General features: G+C 34.3%; 1 protein-coding gene and 1 long non-coding RNA gene across 6 annotated transcripts; both read right to left on the bottom strand.

The window, feature by feature from the left end:
- Nucleotides 1-4,254: 4,254 nt before the first annotated feature.
- On the bottom strand, nucleotides 4,255-10,176 carry LOC122622893 (LIM domain-containing protein C4F6.12). Of its 4 annotated transcripts, none has more exons than XM_043801549.1 (8): nucleotides 10,064-10,176; nucleotides 9,665-9,887; nucleotides 6,970-7,384; nucleotides 6,649-6,911; nucleotides 5,122-5,413; nucleotides 4,722-5,070; nucleotides 4,546-4,666; nucleotides 4,255-4,486 (listed from the first exon to the last, which is right to left on the bottom strand). In XM_043801549.1, exons 2-8 carry the CDS (start codon nucleotides 9,860-9,862, stop codon nucleotides 4,355-4,357), a joined length of 1,770 nt encoding a protein of 589 aa, XP_043657484.1. In that variant the 5' UTR covers nucleotides 9,863-9,887; nucleotides 10,064-10,176; the 3' UTR covers nucleotides 4,255-4,354. The 4 variants fall into 4 exon arrangements, with proteins under 4 accessions (XP_043657484.1, XP_043657485.1, XP_043657486.1 ...); XM_043801550.1 differs by having other exon boundaries at nucleotides 10,048-10,168; XM_043801551.1 differs by having other exon boundaries at nucleotides 10,098-10,114.
- A 5,959-nt stretch (nucleotides 10,177-16,135) lies between these two features.
- Nucleotides 16,136-17,698, bottom strand: LOC122622894. 2 transcript variants are annotated; one of them, XR_006326356.1, is made up of 2 exons: nucleotides 17,467-17,698; nucleotides 16,136-16,343 (listed from the first exon to the last, which is right to left on the bottom strand). It is a non-coding gene; the product is annotated as an uncharacterized LOC122622894 (long non-coding RNA). The 2 variants fall into 2 exon arrangements; XR_006326357.1 differs by having other exon boundaries at nucleotides 17,455-17,698.
- Nucleotides 17,699-17,972: the final 274 nt, after the last annotated feature.

The raw sequence follows: 17,972 nt of genomic DNA on the forward strand, positions 1-17,972 counted from the left end.
GAAATACAAAAGCTAGAAAGTTGAGATTAAGCATACAGACTCCAGGGACAGCGCAAGTTTGTCGATTCATGTTGCCACGCCCACTCTAACGCCCACAAACCGCCCAAAACTGCCACGTCCACACTTTTGAAAAATGTTTCGATATTTTTATCATTTTTGTATTAGTCTGGTAAATTTCTAACGATTTGCCAAAAAACTTTTTGCCACGCCCTCTCTAACTCCCACAAACCGCCCAAAGCTGCCACGCCCACACTTTTGAAAAATGTTTTGATATTTTTTCATTTTTATATTAGTCTTGTAAATTTCTATCGATTTGCTAAAAAGTTTTTGCCACGCCCACTCTAACGCCCACAAAACCGCCAAAAACTGTATGTGCTGAAGAAGAGTCTTCGCACTTGGAATAGCTGACGGGTATCAGATAGTCGGGGAACTCGACTATAGCGTTCTTTCTTGTTTATTTTAATGAAGTTCTTCAATTTAGAAATTAAGTAGACTCTAAAACTTCTGATATCAAAGAAATAAGCGCGCGGTGGAGTTGGATACAACTCCAAACCATTGCGATGATGAGCACGTGCCATCTTGATTCGGATCACTATCCGATTCTATCTCGTCCGCGTGTGCGTCCATCTATCTGTAAGAACGCCTCGATCTGAGAAACTATTTATAAAAAACTAGAAAGTTAAGATTAAGCATTCATGTTCGAGAGACATAGACGCAGTGCAGAGCGTGGCTAACTAGCTCCTAAAAAGCGACAAACTGCCACGTCCACACTTTTAAAAAGAGTTTGGATATTTTTTTGTATATAAATAATTGTAATATAAATAAAAAGCGACCAAAACTGCCACGTCCACACTTTTAAACAGAGTTTGGATATTTTTTTGTATATAAATAATTGTAATATAAATAATTATTTTCCATTTCTACCAAAAACATCTATCTTGTTATTTTTTAACGGAAAACCACGTACAACCGCATTAAAAGATTAATTTGAATGCAATACACAATACACAATAAAGCGATACAGGACCTTTTTAATAAAATCCTGTATGAAACTGAGCAGAATTGCCCAAAGCAATCTAAATCACTATATTCAATGTGGATTATGAGATATGTACCTGTTAACCGGCTAGTAGGAGTGCGGGGAAGGTAGAAGTAAGCAAATTTGTTATTTTCATTGGGTCGGATCATACCACTATATCAAATAGTTGTCATGGGATTAATCGAAAAAAAGATGTATATGCACTTGGTTTTAAATAAAAAAGGACGAGAAAATTATATAGAAACTGCCGGAAAAGTAAAACTCATTACTTCGTTGTTTTAAATAATATGTAATTGTTGGTGTACAGCAACAAAATAGTTTCGTTTTTAGTTTTGATTGAAATCGTAAAATATTTAAAAATATTTCGATGTCTTTGGTCATAAATTGTTGCAGTACACATACGTTTTCTTTTCAAATATATATTTACGGCAGGGGATTAAGATTCGGTTTACCGCAGCTAGCGCTACCATTCTTGTCGTTGTTCGAATGTTAGTTACATATGGTTTCCAAGAAACCAAAACAAAGCCCACTTCGTTGCCAATTGCCAAATTTTCAGTAAAACTTTTTTATCCATTATGCATTTTATATTTAAAAGCGTGAAATCTTTTGAATTTTTTTTTTGTAAACCATCCCTAGATAATTGCACGTGTTTTGAAAGATGAGATTTCGAACTGTATTCCTGTTTTTATTTATGATATATTTCTGTTTTAAGTTATGTTAAATTTAAGTAAAAAAGTATAAAACACTTGTGGTAAAGTTCTGAAGCACATTGCAGTTTCTATCCACCGATTTTTCACCGATGTATCACCAAATAGTCAAAATTACGAGCGCTTAATCACCGCATAATTTGCATGAAAACATTTTATTATTGTCTTGTCCTAGGAAATAATTACTTTAAAAAATATCACATAAACACTGCTAAGGCGCATTTCAACAGGTATTTACCTGTCGCCATATTCTTCGCTTTTTCAACGCTATTTTGAGAACAAATTTCCATGAACTTTTCATCAAATCTTAAGGAATTTTTTCTTGTCCTAATACAATAATACAATTTTTTTTGTTATTTAATTTGACTTTGACTAAATTATGCATAGGATTTAAAAGTACGTCTTGTACGTCTTCTTGTCTTACGGAGTATGGGCCTGCCTTTTCAACGAACCTTAAAATAATAAAATTATGCTTATGAAATGGATCCATTACCGGGAATAATTATTAAATTAAATTCGAATATGAATAAAAATTTAATTTTTAAGAATTTACTTACCATTTTCTTAGAAAATAGTATTCAATAAATCGCGTCTGCTTCTCAAAAAATCTAATCGCAAGTAACTCCGCGAAATAGGCCGCGTGCCTTTAAAAAGAATTCGTTAATTTATTTCGTTCTCTTATTGTTATTTTCCTTTTGCTCGTCCCCGTCCCTCTTACCCACACAATTTTTCTTTGCATGTTACAAATTTGATGTTTCTTTCGATGCTATGCGCTCGCCGACTGAGAACGTCGGCCTCGCACTCGGCATAAATGAAACAATAATGATTTTGTTAATTCATCATTTGATTAAGTGCATTAACATCGCTTTTTCATCTCATTAAATTGCCGGGTTTCTGGATTTTTCTGGACGTTTCTTTAGTATGGTTACATACAGTTTGGTTTTCGAACCTCAATTCATATAACAACGGCATCTAAAATATTCCAGTACATACCCAACGCAATATTCAATTTCCACGCGTAAGTGAAATAAAAATATTAGGTCCTTCAAGAATATAATATAATATAAATGGCAACCGGCATTGCAAATCCTTGGTCAAATGAATATCCCAATATTTGCCCTCATTTGGTGTTCAGTGTTCCTGATGCCAGTACATCTCTCTTACATTTTATGAAATTATTTATACAAAATGAGTCAAAACGCTTTAGGGGGAAATTATATATACAATTAATTTGGCAACACAAATAATACATTCAAGTTAAATTAAAAATAATTTTTTAAAGTGCGGCGTTACAGTGACATATACATAGATCGAAATTTTAAGGAAAAAAATAAAATTTTAAAACATCAAAAATATGTTCAAAAGTGTCAGCGTGACATATTTGGGCGCTTTTATAGTTCCCTACATCTTGACGTTCATAGAAGGAATTGGCTAATGATCCTGACAAGAAATATATTACAGCGAACAAAGCGCACCATATATACACGAAAAATTTAAATGTTCTTTAGTTGTCCGTGCAGTACTAACGAGTAATACACCAATTTAAAGGTAACGCATTGTTTGTTCTGCCACGCCCACACGCCGGGGAACTCGACTATAGCGTTCTCTCTTGTTTTCCTTTAAAAAACACCTCTTAACGAGGTAAAAACAAGATAGTCTTTGATTTTAATGCTATTTTTCGAATACATAAGGTAAAAGGTAGTGGACTAAGGTGGATACTTTGTGGGACCCATAACACGCTGAAAATCTTAAAGTAGGACGTAATCGTTTAAATGCCAAAATATTTTATTTGACTTAGGTGCACCTTAAGAGTTAGGATACTAATAATGAGTTCGAGGTCTCTGGAACTATTAAAGCTAGAAAGTTAAGCATGCGATTCTAACACCCAATTCAAAAAAACTAATCCTTTTTGAACACTTATTTTTGTATGAGGTTACCCTAACACTATTTTAGGGGCATGAAACCATTAAAAATATACAAGAAGTAAAAAAACGAAAACTCCTTTTATTTATTTTAGCGATTGTATGTTTTTTTTTGTTTTAGACAAAACTCGTTTGGCAATCATAGAAAGTATTTTTAGCACAAACCTCTAGCCCCCAAAGTGTACGGTTATTTGGGTATATATATATATATATAAAAAAACTCCTTTTATTTATTTTAGCGATTGTATGTTTTTTTTTTTTTAGACAAAACTCGTTTGGCAATCATAGAAAGTGTTCGGTTATAATCGAACAACTCTACAGCAAATTGTAATTTATTTGTGTATATATATATATATATATATATATGTATATATATACATATGTATATATATATATATGTATATATATATATATATACATATACATATATATATATATACATATACATATATATATATATAGTAGTCGCGCTCCTGTGCCCTTTTCACTAAGTGGACTGTCGACCACAGTAATTAGAACATTTAACGATAAAAATAAAACTGTCTTTTCTATTATTTTCCATTAATTTGCCGAAGGGTATGGCAGCTATAATATATAGTCCTTCGATTATTATTGAATAAACAAATTATATATTGTCACAAAACTGGTTCAGTTATTTTCAGAAATATATAAAATGAGCACTCAATTTAATGTTCTGAAGTCATGCGCTTCGTTAAAGCCTGAACTCGTTGTGCATTGCAGCTTTTACATAGAACGTGATCATCCAGGGGATAACATCCGCGGCCCTCAGCTTCAGATGACAGTAAAAGCCCGCAGTCCTATTACAACAAAAAAAAAAAGGATATTTTTTTGATAATCAAATCTATTTTTTGTTTACCTCACACTTATAACATTCTAGGTGAAAACTGTGATCTAGGGCCACTACCCTGATCGTTTCTTCTTGTCCTGGAAATGGCATAATTGGTTGCTTGCAGACACAACAACGAGGTGCAAATTTTCTATGAATACAAATAAATTAGTCAATCGACTATGCTGATAAGTTACGTAACTTACTTATGAAAATCTGTTATGCAATAGTTTTGATTAGTAGCATCAACTGTAAATAATAGCCCATCTAAGCTTTTTCCGCATACGACACATGTAAAACATTGCGGATGATATGGTTTTCCAGTAGCTCTAAGAATTCTCTCTAAAATAGGTTTCATGCAAACAGAGCATTTTTCCAGTGTTTGTAAATAATCATATTCGCAATAAGGTTTGCCGTCTAGTGCATAGAATGGTTTTCCCTGTAAGTTAATTTGGCAATCCGTACATGTGAAGCAAGATATATGGTATATTTGATCCATTGCTGTACATCCACTACTTTCTCCAAGTACACGTGAATTGCATTTGACACACCTACCTGTATGAAAATACACATTTTAATGGAATTTATTTTATTCAGTTAACTTACCGTAGTTTTCTAATTCTTGAACTGGATCCGTGGGTATTGAAATGTAGTTTTTTAGACCTTCCCTATCATTTCTATGAACAGTGCTCCCTTTATAAAATTTATTTTTAGCATTACCATGTATGTATAGTGTTTTGTTCGCTTCGATCGAATTTAAAACATTTAATTCATTGGAAATGCTTGGAATATTATCATTGACGTATGAATTATACATATTACAACTTTCACGAGGAAACATATCTGCAGAGGGTCGCGGGTTTATAGGTTCATATATTGAATCATATGTTGAAGAGTTCTGTAAATAACAAAAAATATTATGCATTATTTAAATTAATATTATTAAACAATACAAACAAATATATGGATATTATAATCGTTACTTGTGGAGCAAAAGGGGATAATAGATTCTATGAAAAGTATGTAACAGGATGTGTTTTCGAAAGTATAACATATATATTTTTTTGTTAAGAACATCAGCCGAGTCGATCTGCCCTGCCCTTGCCAGCCTGCACGTTTGACCGCTGCAACCTCGGACGCAATTATATTATTTTTTTTTTTCATTATATTTATCTTGCAATTTATCTAATCTACGAGTCCGCCGCCAGAATATGCATGGTGAACCTAAACTTTTATAATTCTCGAGATCGCAAAAAAAGCGAAAAAGTTTTCCTTTTGGTCTACCAGTTTTTAGAAAATTTATATTTTAGAGGTCGAACGGATATCTTCTTGTGAAAAATCTTAGTTTGGAGTTTCAAAATATACATGGTTCTTATCCGACCATTAGATCCATCAGATTTTAAATTGTACGGATCTATGTAGTCTCCTTGCGCACCTTACTCTCGGTGCGTGATGCTCGTTATTCAAGCAGTGAGTGCCGTCAATAGTTTTAGCCTTCTATTATAGGATATACAATTTATTAAATTCAGAATTATGTTTTTTTTTTATAAAAATCGGAAGACTGTCTTATAACGGTGATATAATCTAAAAATCTATAAAACAAATGGGTTGGAATTCATTACTGAGGACGGCGTAGTTCCTAGTGATGAAGGCCGCCAGAAGAGTGTGCTAAGGTGACTACTATATATACACAAAGAAAAGGACAACATTTTTTTTCCAAATAACTGTTCAATACAAGTCATATATCAACTGTTGCATGTAAAAGGTACGATCGTCACTTGTTTTTTACTTTGTTAAGAGGCGATTGTTTCATAATAACACTGAGTTGCAAAATTAGATTTTTATTTAAATACATTGATAGGCCCAAAAAATGTGGTTGATCCTGATGCACGTCAATGCAGGTGTTCAAAAACAAATTTTGTTTGTGCCATCTATTGTTCTTGTTTGTAGCACTAGTTTTACCACTATCCTATCTTGTGCTTTTGAACTGAAGCCATTCGAAAAGAAATCAGAAGTACGTTAATCGATCGAATTTTTGCGGTATTTAGTTTGTTATGCGGAACCGCCTCATACATATAACTAGACACCTAGGCAGAAACATGCTGTAAAATAAAACATTTAAGATATTTATACCTTGCTAATGGCATCATGCTGCAACGCATATTGGTTTGCATATATTTGCAAAGAAGAATTCGATGTCTGGACATTTTGCAAATAATCAATTGGTTTGTTAAATTCCGAAGTGGCGCGCCGAAGCTCGCTGTATGAAGAACTCACAGCGCTCTCTGGACTAGGAGGTGGCGGTAAGTCATCTATTTCGTTGTTTGAAATAAAGTTAGTGCAGACGGATATCATCTTTTGCGTTGAGCTATGAGACGACCCCTTTGCTTTCACATCTAAATTATATTAAAATAAATATTATACATTTTTTATATAAGCTTTACATACACATACCGGCTTCATGAACATTTGCATATGTACTTGCAGTTATCTGAGTTTCCTCTGTTAATAGTTCTGATCTTTTTTCACTTTTGTGTACAGAATCTAAATTACAATATATTAAGCTTTTGCTCAAAGTCTTTGAAAGTGGCTCTGAAAAGCTGTTGAGAGATTGTGTTGGTTTAGCTGGTACTCCCAAAAGACCCTTTTTTTCCATTTGAAGTTTGTGGTAAGCCAGGGCTTCTAATTGCTGTTCCAGTATTGCTGGATTATCCAAAGTTGATTTTCTGTTTATTTCAGTATCAGCAATTCCAAATTCAGAGGTGACCTTTCTAAAAGGCATATGCACACTTATTGTTTTCTCGACTCCGATCAGTGGTTGTGAATAAAGTGGTTCCCGCGAACACGAAACCTGTCGGCTTGATGGAACCTGTAATAAATAAACATTTAATTTACACAGTTCATAAGAAAGAACCTCCTATTTTCAAAGAAGAAAAGATGGAATAGTCAAGTAGAAAGAGTCCTAGTCCTAGTAGAAAGAACAATTTTAACATTTTCAGGAATATTGGGGAAAATAATAATATAATAAACAAAAAAATTTTAATTTTATTTAAAGTGTGGGCGTGGCAGTTTTTGGGCTTTATAGTGGGCGTGGCAAAAAATTGTATGATAAAAGTGTATATATAAAATTGTGCCAGTTTTATGAGACTTGTGGGAATGGCAACATTGTTCATTAATCTCTGGTGTCTGCATGCCAAATATCTTTTTAGTTTTTAAAGTTCCTGAGATCTCGACAAGAGGTATTAGGATTTTCCTGATCCGAATACGCCATACCTTTATGTTTTATAATTTTTTGTATAATACAAGGTCGAAAATGAGGCGAAAAATAAATAGCACCAATATCTATTTTTTCAAATATTCAATACTTGTCGGAGGTTTGTTTTGGTAAAAACACATGGTTATAAAGCTTTAAATTTGTATTCCTATTTCCAACATTATTTTAGAAACGTACCTTAAAAAAATATTAAAATAGGACATGGAGCACATGGCATTGCACTTCAGATTAACGTAACATGATCAAAAAACTAATTTTTGAAGAATAATCATACAGAAATATTGGTCGAATCCTTCAATGTTCGAATAAAATGATACGAAATGCAATCACCTACAACGAGAAGCCCGAAACACGTAAAAGAAAACAATCACTGGGCAGCCATCACTTCAAAAGGCCATTGCGCGAGAGCAAGAAGGATCCATTTAAAGCTGCTACCGAACTGAAAAAGGATCTCAAAATATCCGCAACAGTGCAAACAGTTCACACATGTCTAAGAAAACATGGTTTAAAAAGCTGTAGACCAAAGAAAGTCCCAGCTCATTAAATTCGCCAAGGAACATTTAAATTGGCCATGCGAAAAACAGGAACAGGAGGAAAATTGTATGGTCAGATGAGAGCAAGGTTGTTATTTTTGGTGGCAATGGACCTCGATCGTATGTAAGGAGCCCTAAGAACGCCAAATTACACAGTAGAAAGAATTGACGGTGATGCTACATTGCCGAACACGATATGCCGCTATAATGCGTCTTCTAACAAGACTATGACCCCAAGTACACCAGTAGGAAAGCCAAGGATTGGTTGCAAAATAAATGTGTTCCCATTTTGGAGTAGCCTGCACAGTCCCCAGGCCGTAATCCCATGGAAAATCCCTGGTCGGATATGAGAAAAGCAGTTGTAGCTTCAAAGCAAACTAACAACGAATACCTTCCGGCTGCCATTAAGGAGTCCTGGAGCAAAATATCCCTAAAACAGTGCCAGGTCATGGTTGATACCATGCCAAAACTTTGCGCACCTGTTATTGGTAATAATGGACACACTACCAAATATTATATTAGTGGGATGGGTGTAGTTTTAATACGCAAAAATTTGTTATTAGTGAATTTTTAACAATCGAGTTTAAAATTTAAAATTTATGCATTTCATCATTGTGCTATTATATTTTTCGCCTAATTTTGTCGGTTTTAAGATAAGAATAAATTGAACAAGTGTAGTTATTTTTTTTTTATAATAAGTGAATTGTTTAACCTTTCTAAACAGGTATTTCAGCTACTTTTAAACCCTAAATTGTAGGTAGGGCACTTTTATTGGTGCAAGTGGTGCTATTTTATTTTTCGCAGCTGTGCATACGGACGGACGAATTAACGATCCTAGGATATATAAAAGATTAGGTATGTCGATTCCAAAGACAGATGCACATAACTACTACGCCCGCAGTTTTGAACAATTTTTATTTTATTATTTGTTTTTTCAAATTGTTTTAATACTCTACAATTTTGGAAACGCCTACTCTAGCGCCCAAAAGCTGCCCATAACTCCCACGCCCACACTTCTAAAATTTGTGGTTTTCCCAAAAAGAATGTTGAAATTTTTCGATCGCACTCCCACTAGCTGAGTAACAGGTATCTGATAGTCAAGGAACTCGACTATAGCATTCTCTCCTATTTGATTTCTGTCATGGAAAGGGTAGGCTTATATGGTCGTTCATAGTCCACCAAATTTTTAATAAAAATTTGTACATATGTACATAGATATGCTATTTTACAGGAACAGAAAAATAAAAATACCCTCAAAAACGGTACAATAACGGGCTTTTAAAGTTGAAGACTCAAGGATCAGGAATACCATAATGTAAATTGGGTATACTAAGGTAGGTACCTGAGGCATTTCATTATATTTTATCGGCAGCTTAGGAGGTATATCCGATCTCCTGTATATAGATTCATTTTGCTTTTGACTTATCTTGCCGATCAACTCTGCCACTTTTCCATGTCCAATACATACAGGCGGTGAGTTTTTTAATATTTCGTCTTTTGAAAGCGACATCTCTCTAATTTGCTGGGCCACTGACTCCATCAAATTTTAAAAAAATTAAATTTTCCTAAAACAAAAAGAAAAAACATGGGTTTAAGTTAAACCTAAAACATTGAAATAGTCGTTCAATTTTAAGTAAATATGTTGATTATTTAGTACTAATGAAACTACACAAACATCATACAGGTGTTCGTTTAAAAATTGGTTTGTATTGAACGTGCACTCACGTATTTATCAACGTACGTTTATAAGCAATTATTTTTGTAATATTATTGACCTTTTTATACTAGGTGGCGATAAAACTATCGCTTATCGAATTTATAAAGGGCAGCAATGTGACCTTCACTTATGACGCCCCGGCCTGTATTGAAATTTACTAAATTTGTAATACTCACTTCGCACAGTCGCTATATCTCTAAAGCAAACGAGGGCTTAGACACACTCACGCGAGATATCGAAAATAAAGGAGAAAAGTGTTTAGTTTGCGTTACTGCGTTTCTTATTTACAACCAACAGAATGATTGGGTTGAAGAATTATCAGAAATTAACAACGAAATAACCAATAAGAAAGAAAAAATATATCAAAATGTATCTAAGGAATAGCTGCTTAATGAAAATAACATGCGTTTTGGCAAAACGCAAGACGCAGCCCAAGTGTAAACAGGCCGCAACTTCTACAAAAGCACATGACCTACGAAAAGTTCAATTATTTTAAATATTAAATTTGCTAATGAAAACCAGAACTCCATGATTTATAATTTAGATTAGTTCTCAGGTCGAAAAACAAGTTCCTTTAATGAATTTCATTGGAGTCTATTGTGTTTATTGTGACCCTATTGTTGAGAGTTCACCCATATAGTATGTGGGACGACTATATTGTTTATCGGGTCTCTTATGAATGTACAAAAACAAGACTGTCAATTTAAACATTGTGTCATTGTAAATTTTTCATATTCGCTTATCGCTAAAAGTTGACAATAAATTTGTCTAAGTTCAGAAGCTACACCTTTGACGTCTTGTGTAGTTTTGCAATTACAGAAATATTATTCCAATGCCCCAGTGGGCATGACCGCTTTTCGCAATTTGCGGGCGTTAGAGTATGCGAAATTGGAATTGACCATCATTAAAATGAAGTGGTTATACCGCGGGATGGGTATTGCACCACATTCAAAATTTTTTCTAATACTTAAGTTTGCATGGCTAAAATCTTTGTGATGTATCGATACACATAAGAATTTCTCAAAACAATGGGCGTGGCCGCTTTACGCGGTTTGCGGGCGTTAGAGTGTGCGTCGTCAAAATGTTTTTGGTACAAAAATTTTGGCAAAATGCTAAAATAAAAAAAAATTTTAAAGCGTGGGCGTGCTCAAAAGAAGGCGTTAGTGTGGAAGTGGCAAGTACCGGAAGCCAACTTGCGTTGCGTCTGTCTCTGCAATCTAAATGCTTAATCTCAACTATTCAAAAGTATGGAAGTCTCTGTTTGGGCGTTATATGAGTCGTTTCAATCTGTTGAAAAAAAAATGCAAAATTGCGACCGATATATGCTTGATACCAAAATTCTCTAACGTATTCAAAAGAAAATTTTTTCGTGGAATAATGAAAGTAAGAAGCGTGTCATTTCCGACCTCCAGTTTGGCTTAGGCATCATCATGGGCAAGAGTTGTTCAGCACATCTTGAATGCCTTTAAGCTAGGGTGGTTGATAATATATCAAAATAGGAATATATCGAATTTTTTCCTGAATATGATATATTTACATATATCATGATATTTTTTTTTTACCAATTATCGATATTAAGAAAATTTTTTTTTTGATATTTTCCTTCGTTCACTCTGATTTCCAAAGCGATACCGAGTAAAAGTGCACGGTTTAAAATTAACAAAAAATCCAATTACACTGATATAAAAAACGGGATCGCAAAGTGCAAACTCTGCGACCGAAACAAGTGGAAACTTTTCAAACTTGTCTTCGCAGCTTAAGAATGAGCATTATGATGTTTTCGCAAAATGTGTAGTCTGTGACGCACGAAGCCGAATGACAGACAAACATATAACACACCGAGCCTTTCTAAAATCACCTAATTCTAAGTACTGGTAACATTAATATATGAAATTTATATAAACATAACGTATTTTCATCTGAATTAGAAATAGAATATCCATGAATTTAAATAAGAAATATGAAATTAATAAGAAACTTTTATATTTTTATTGTGGGGAAAAGTTCCGCCACTACACCTTGAGAGTCGCCGAGAACGGCTGTCCTTCTTAGAAAAAGTATCAGACGATTTTTACACATATAACGCACTATTTTAAGATGTACGAAAACATTTAATTATTTTATTAAATTTCTGCACCTTAAGTATACACCTTGAGAATCGCCGAGAACGGCGCTCTTTCTTAAATTAAGTATCAGACGACTTATACACATATAACGCACTATTTTAAGATGTACGAAAACACTTAATTATTTTATAAAATTTCAGCACCTTAAGTATACACCCTGACAATCGCCGAGAACGGCGCACTTTCTTAGATAAAATATCAGACGACTTACACATATAAAGAACTATTTTAAGATGGCGAAATTATTTTATTACCCTTTTCATTATATTCATAATGGAATGCCCGCCGACATATCCCGCAAGTTTTGCTATAAACACAAAGCCAGATATTTCTATTGTTCAAGCGCGGCTTTGTGTGCGGCCCACGGCCGAAACGATTCCCCAATGGGAAATAGCATTGAAAAAGCTGATGGCGAAAGGAAATTTAAGGCATGCACACGCACACACACACACACACACACAGGAGCACACGACTGGGGGAGTGCACTAGCACCCAGTTGGTTCTCATTGAGGATTTCATTGAGTTAATCAAGCATTGGGACAGCATCTGCGGATTATTCTCGCCACTTAAGAAGCGCAGAGGAGAGCCCTGCCCCTAATGGGGAAATTAAATGAGCTGAATATATTAGCCAAGCCTAATCATCTGCTTTGAATATAAGGATAATGGCTTATCACACACTCTCCATCACTTAAGTACACTCATTGAGAATCGCCAAGAGCGAGCCTGTAAAGCCACATAAATCTAATAATTCATTATAATGATGGAAACATTTGAATTGTATTTTATTGTATTCATTGAATTTATTGATTTATTTATTGTATTTATTGAATTCATTTTATTGTATTCCGTCATACTTAGACCTTGAGAAACAAAAAAATCAAAAATATCGATATTTTTTTGTGATGTTATAAATATTATCATTTTGTTTTGATAAAAAAATATCATCGATAAATTTTTTTAATATTACGACATAAAACATAAAGGTCCTTTAAATACAGTGCTGTTTATCTTGATGGTAAGGACGCTTTTGACCGTGGCATGATAGATTACTTTATAAGTTGAAATCCCTACTCCGGACCGGTCCTCAGGGAAGTGTCATGCGTCCCGAGTTATACCCTGTTCACTTTAGATCTGCCGTGTTTTAATGAACTGGGGACACTTCTGTAAACCTCCACTGACGACATTGCCTTCCTCGCGAACTCATCCTGTCGAATCGAAGCGTCAAGAACCTAGAATTTCTGGAGTCGTACAGAAAGTGGCCAAACAGATGGAACATTTCTATAGATGGAGTAAAGTCCCAACACTGCAACTTCACATTGAGAACCCTTGAGACGGAACCTTCCTAAGGTTAAGCTTGACAACGTCACTATCCCAGTAAAAAAAAACATTTGCGACCATATAAGGTATACATCACAGTTCGTAAAGGAATTTAGAGTCTATAGAGGCTGCGCAACATTTCCTAGAAACAACTCATTAGTAAGAGACATCTAATTCTAAGAAACTAACGAATCCCAAGTGAGAAAAACGTATTAAGTCTGGTTTTTATTGTAGGTACAGTGACTTCACCAAATAATCGGACACGTATGTACTTTTAAAGGGGTCTTAAAACTTAACAAAACAGGATACATCAATAAACCCGTTATTCGTAGAGTAAAAGGGTATACTAGATTCGTTGAAAAGTATGTAACACGCAGAAGGAAGCGTTTCCGACCATAAAGTATATATATTCTTGATCAGGATCAATAGCGGAGTCTATCTGGCCATGTCTGTCCGTCTTTCCGCCTGTCTGTCCGTCCGTATGAACGTCCAGATTTAAGGAACTAGATATTTTGATATATTTTTATTTTATATTAGTATTTTAAATATCTTTCGATTTGCCAAATAACTTTTTACACGCCCACTGTAGCGCCCACAAACCGACAAAAACTGTCAGTGTTTGAAGTCTCTCCTTCGCACTTTTACTACATGAGTAACGGGTATCAGATAGTCGGGGAACTCGACTATAGCGTTCCATTTTGTTTATTTTTTTTGGTTTTATTTTTCGTCCGTAATAAATTTGATTCCCACGGAAGAATTGCTTGAAAAAGTCCTTTTACTTTTTAAAGGCGGTTATTTAACAGTAAATGAGGTCTACATGAATCCAAAAGGGAATTTGCTTGTATGACGTAAAATACGATGGCTTCAGCTTAGGATGGAAAAAGAAGGAAGCGTTTTGGAGCTTATAAAAACTATTCAGTTTAAATTTAAAATCGAAACAACTTGATTATTTATTAACGTAAGAAAAAAATTAATGGCACGTTGTGCGACTTGCTGGGCATTTCCTTCCCTGAGATTAAGCATAACCATGTGCATTAGTCTTTTAATAAGTTATGTATATGAGGATGAATTCTGGTCAAGGTATTGATGTATGCTTAAATGAAAACTTCATATGATTATATGCTAATTCTTAAACACGAAAATTAGCAGAGTTGGTGTCCGTCCTCCTTTCCGTATATATACTTAAACATTAAGTGCACATATTTTTAGATCGATTGTATATATATATAAATATTAATAGAATTTAACAATGAAATATGATTTCATACAAGATTTTACAGGATAAGCCAAAATACATAACTATTATGAACTAAACTGTAATAATGGACATAGTAATGTAAAACAAGAGAGAACGCTATAGTCGAGTTCCCCCACTATCTGATACCCGTTACTCAGCTAGTGGAAGTGCGAAGGAGAGACTTCAAACACTGACAGTTTTTGGCGGTTTGTGGGCGCTAGTGCGGTCGTGTAAAAAGTTATTTGGCAAATCGAAAGATATTTATAAGACTAACAAAAATGTGAAAAAATATCAAAACATTTTTCAGAAGTTTTGGGCGTGGAAGTGGAAGTTTTGGGCGGTTTATGGGCGTTAAGGTGGGCGATTCGGCTAATCAATAGAAGCTTACAAGACTAATGAAAAAATATCTAAACCTTTTTAAAAGTGTGGGTGTGGCAGTTTTGGGCGGTTTTTTTACGTTAAAGTGGGCGTGGCAACACGGGCCGACAAACTTTCAACATTCTAGCTTTTATAGTTCCTGAAATTTCGACGTTCACACGGACAGATGGGAAGACGGACATAGCCAGATCGACTCGGCTACTGAAACTGAGAGCTCTAGAGCCAGCAGCTCTCCTGTACGCATACAGCGACAGCTGACCACTGTGTTGGTGCACACGTATGCTCATGCATTGTGAAAACTACAAAATATGCCCTTCATTTTATTAGAATAATTGTCATTAGGGATGTCGTGATATTTATCAAAACAAAATGATGATAATATTTAAAATATCACAACAAAATATCGACATATTTGATAATTTTTTTTTCAAATACAATTTTTTTTACCACAATAAATAAAATAATACACAAATAAAATACCCGTTACTTGTAGAGTAAAGGGGTATACTAGATTCGTTGAAAAATATGTAACAGGCAGAAGGAAGTGTTTCCGACCATAGAAAGTATATATATTCTTAATCAGGATCAATAGCCGAGTCGATATGGCCGTGTCCGTATGAAGTCGAGATCTCAGGAACTACAAAAGCAATAAAATATGTCGCAATATCGATATTTGTTCAAAAAAAATATCACGATATAAATATATCATTTTCAGGAAAAATATCGATATATTGATATTTTGATATATTAACAACCCTAATTGTCATTAGAGTGAATACTCTTGCGGCGTCTGAAAAATATAAAAACACAATGATTTTGCGGTGCTTATGTCCACACTTAGTGCTTCAAGAAATCAATTTTGCAATGAACAGTTTCCTTTTTTTTTGTTTATAAATATTAAGTATGAAATATTTATTTTTTAAATGTAATTTTTTTTGTGACATTCTTTGTTTTAATTGTTACTTTGTGACTTTTGTTATAAAGTCAAATTACTAGTATGAAAATGACCCATATTCAGTATTTAAAATGCAAATAAGATTCAGTTAAATTATTTGGTTATATTTATACCCGTTACTCGTAGAGTAAAAGGGTATACTAGATTCGTTGAAAAGTATGTAACAGGCAGAAGGAAGCATCTCCAAACATATAACGTATATAGTTATATTCTTGATCAGGATCAGTAGCCGAATCGATCTGGCCATGTCCGTCTGGCCGTCTGTCCGTATGAACGTCGAGATCTCAGGAACTACAAAAGCGTGAAAGTTGAGATTAAGCATACAGACTCCAGGGACATAGACGCAGCGCAAGTTTGTCGATTCATTTTGCCACGCCCACTCTAACGCCCACGAACCACCTAAAACTGCCACGCCCACACTTTTGGAAAAAGTTTTGATATTTTTTCAGTTTTGTATTAGACTTGTAAATTTCTATCGATTTGCCAAAAAACATTTTGCCACGCCCACTATAACAAAACTGTCAGTGTTAAAGACTCTCCTTCGCACTTCCACTAGCTGAGTAACGGGTATCAGTTAGTCGGGGAACTCGACTATAGCGTTCTCTCTTGTTTATTTTGATGTTTTTGAAAATATTGGGTGGGAAAAAAAGCGCGCCAAGTTTTTGTTTTACTTTTTAATTTCTCTTAATCCGTTTGTTTATAGTCAGCTACACGCAGATGATCCTATATTTTTTGAAATTTTCGCTATATAACCGAAAACATATTCAATTGAAGTATGTAGTTTTGTAGTAGCTGCTGTTGCATTTTATTTTTTTTTTGCCGCCTGAATACTATGGTCCAAACCCCTCGAACACAGTTTTGCCACCAAAAATGTTCTGCCGTTTTTTTTTTGTGTTGGACGCCCGTTTTGTGGCCTGAAATGAAAAAATGTTTTCTTTTTTGTGGCGATACTTTTGATTTGTTGTATTTATGAAAAAATTCTCATGATCGACTAACTTTATTGTATATAACTTTTCTATATATAACTATGTATAACTTTATATATAGTGTTGTTTTCCGAATTTTTGTAATTATTTTATTAGGCTTGTAAAACTTGTATTGATTTTTTAAAAAACTTCTTGCCATGCCCACCCTAACACACACAAACCCCAAAAACTGCTATGCCCACACTTTTAAAAATGTTTTAAATTTTTTTCGTTTTGTTATATTTTTACGTTTTTTACGCCAAAAAAGCGCCCAAAGCTATCACGACCACACGTTTAAAGCATTTTTTTCTTTTATTTCTCCTGCCAAGTTCTCTCGGTATACCAAAAACATTTCGGCCACGCCCCTTATTCCGCCCAAAACCGTCACGGGGAAATCTATCATGAATTTACCAAAACTTTAAGGGGATTTTATTTACCATATATAATACCTATAATTCAAGAACGTAGAGCATAATTTCGAAACGGATGTTTTTTTTTAGAAACTGTGGGCGCTGTAAATCTAGCTTTTTAGCCGTTTTTCTGCTAAACTAAATGGTTTTCCGAAAAGTTACGAATTAAATGGTTTTTATCACACAATCGTTACTGATTTTACATTCTTCGCTTCTAAACAGTAGTCTTCTTCTTTCGCACCACACTCATAGTCACATCGTCGACTTCCGTTTACGGTGATTTACTAACCTGGAACAATACAGAAGTAACATTCTTTCGAACTGTAATTTTTTCTGTCCGATCACGCAGTGTGTCATTTTGCGTGCTTATCGAGCAGCGTTTTGCTTTCCAGCAACTTTTAATTAAAGATTAAAGTTTCTTATCAGTCGTTAACTGCAATTCATGAACGAACTTTCATATAAACATCTTTTATATGTTCGAAATCAATTGAATATGTACATCTGTATGTATGTAAATATGTGTATGCACATTATAAAAACTTTAT

The sequence above is a fragment of the Drosophila teissieri genome, chromosome 4 (assembly GCF_016746235.2).
Source record: "Drosophila teissieri strain GT53w chromosome 4, Prin_Dtei_1.1, whole genome shotgun sequence".
NCBI classification, from domain to species: Eukaryota; Metazoa; Arthropoda; class Insecta; order Diptera; family Drosophilidae; genus Drosophila; species Drosophila teissieri.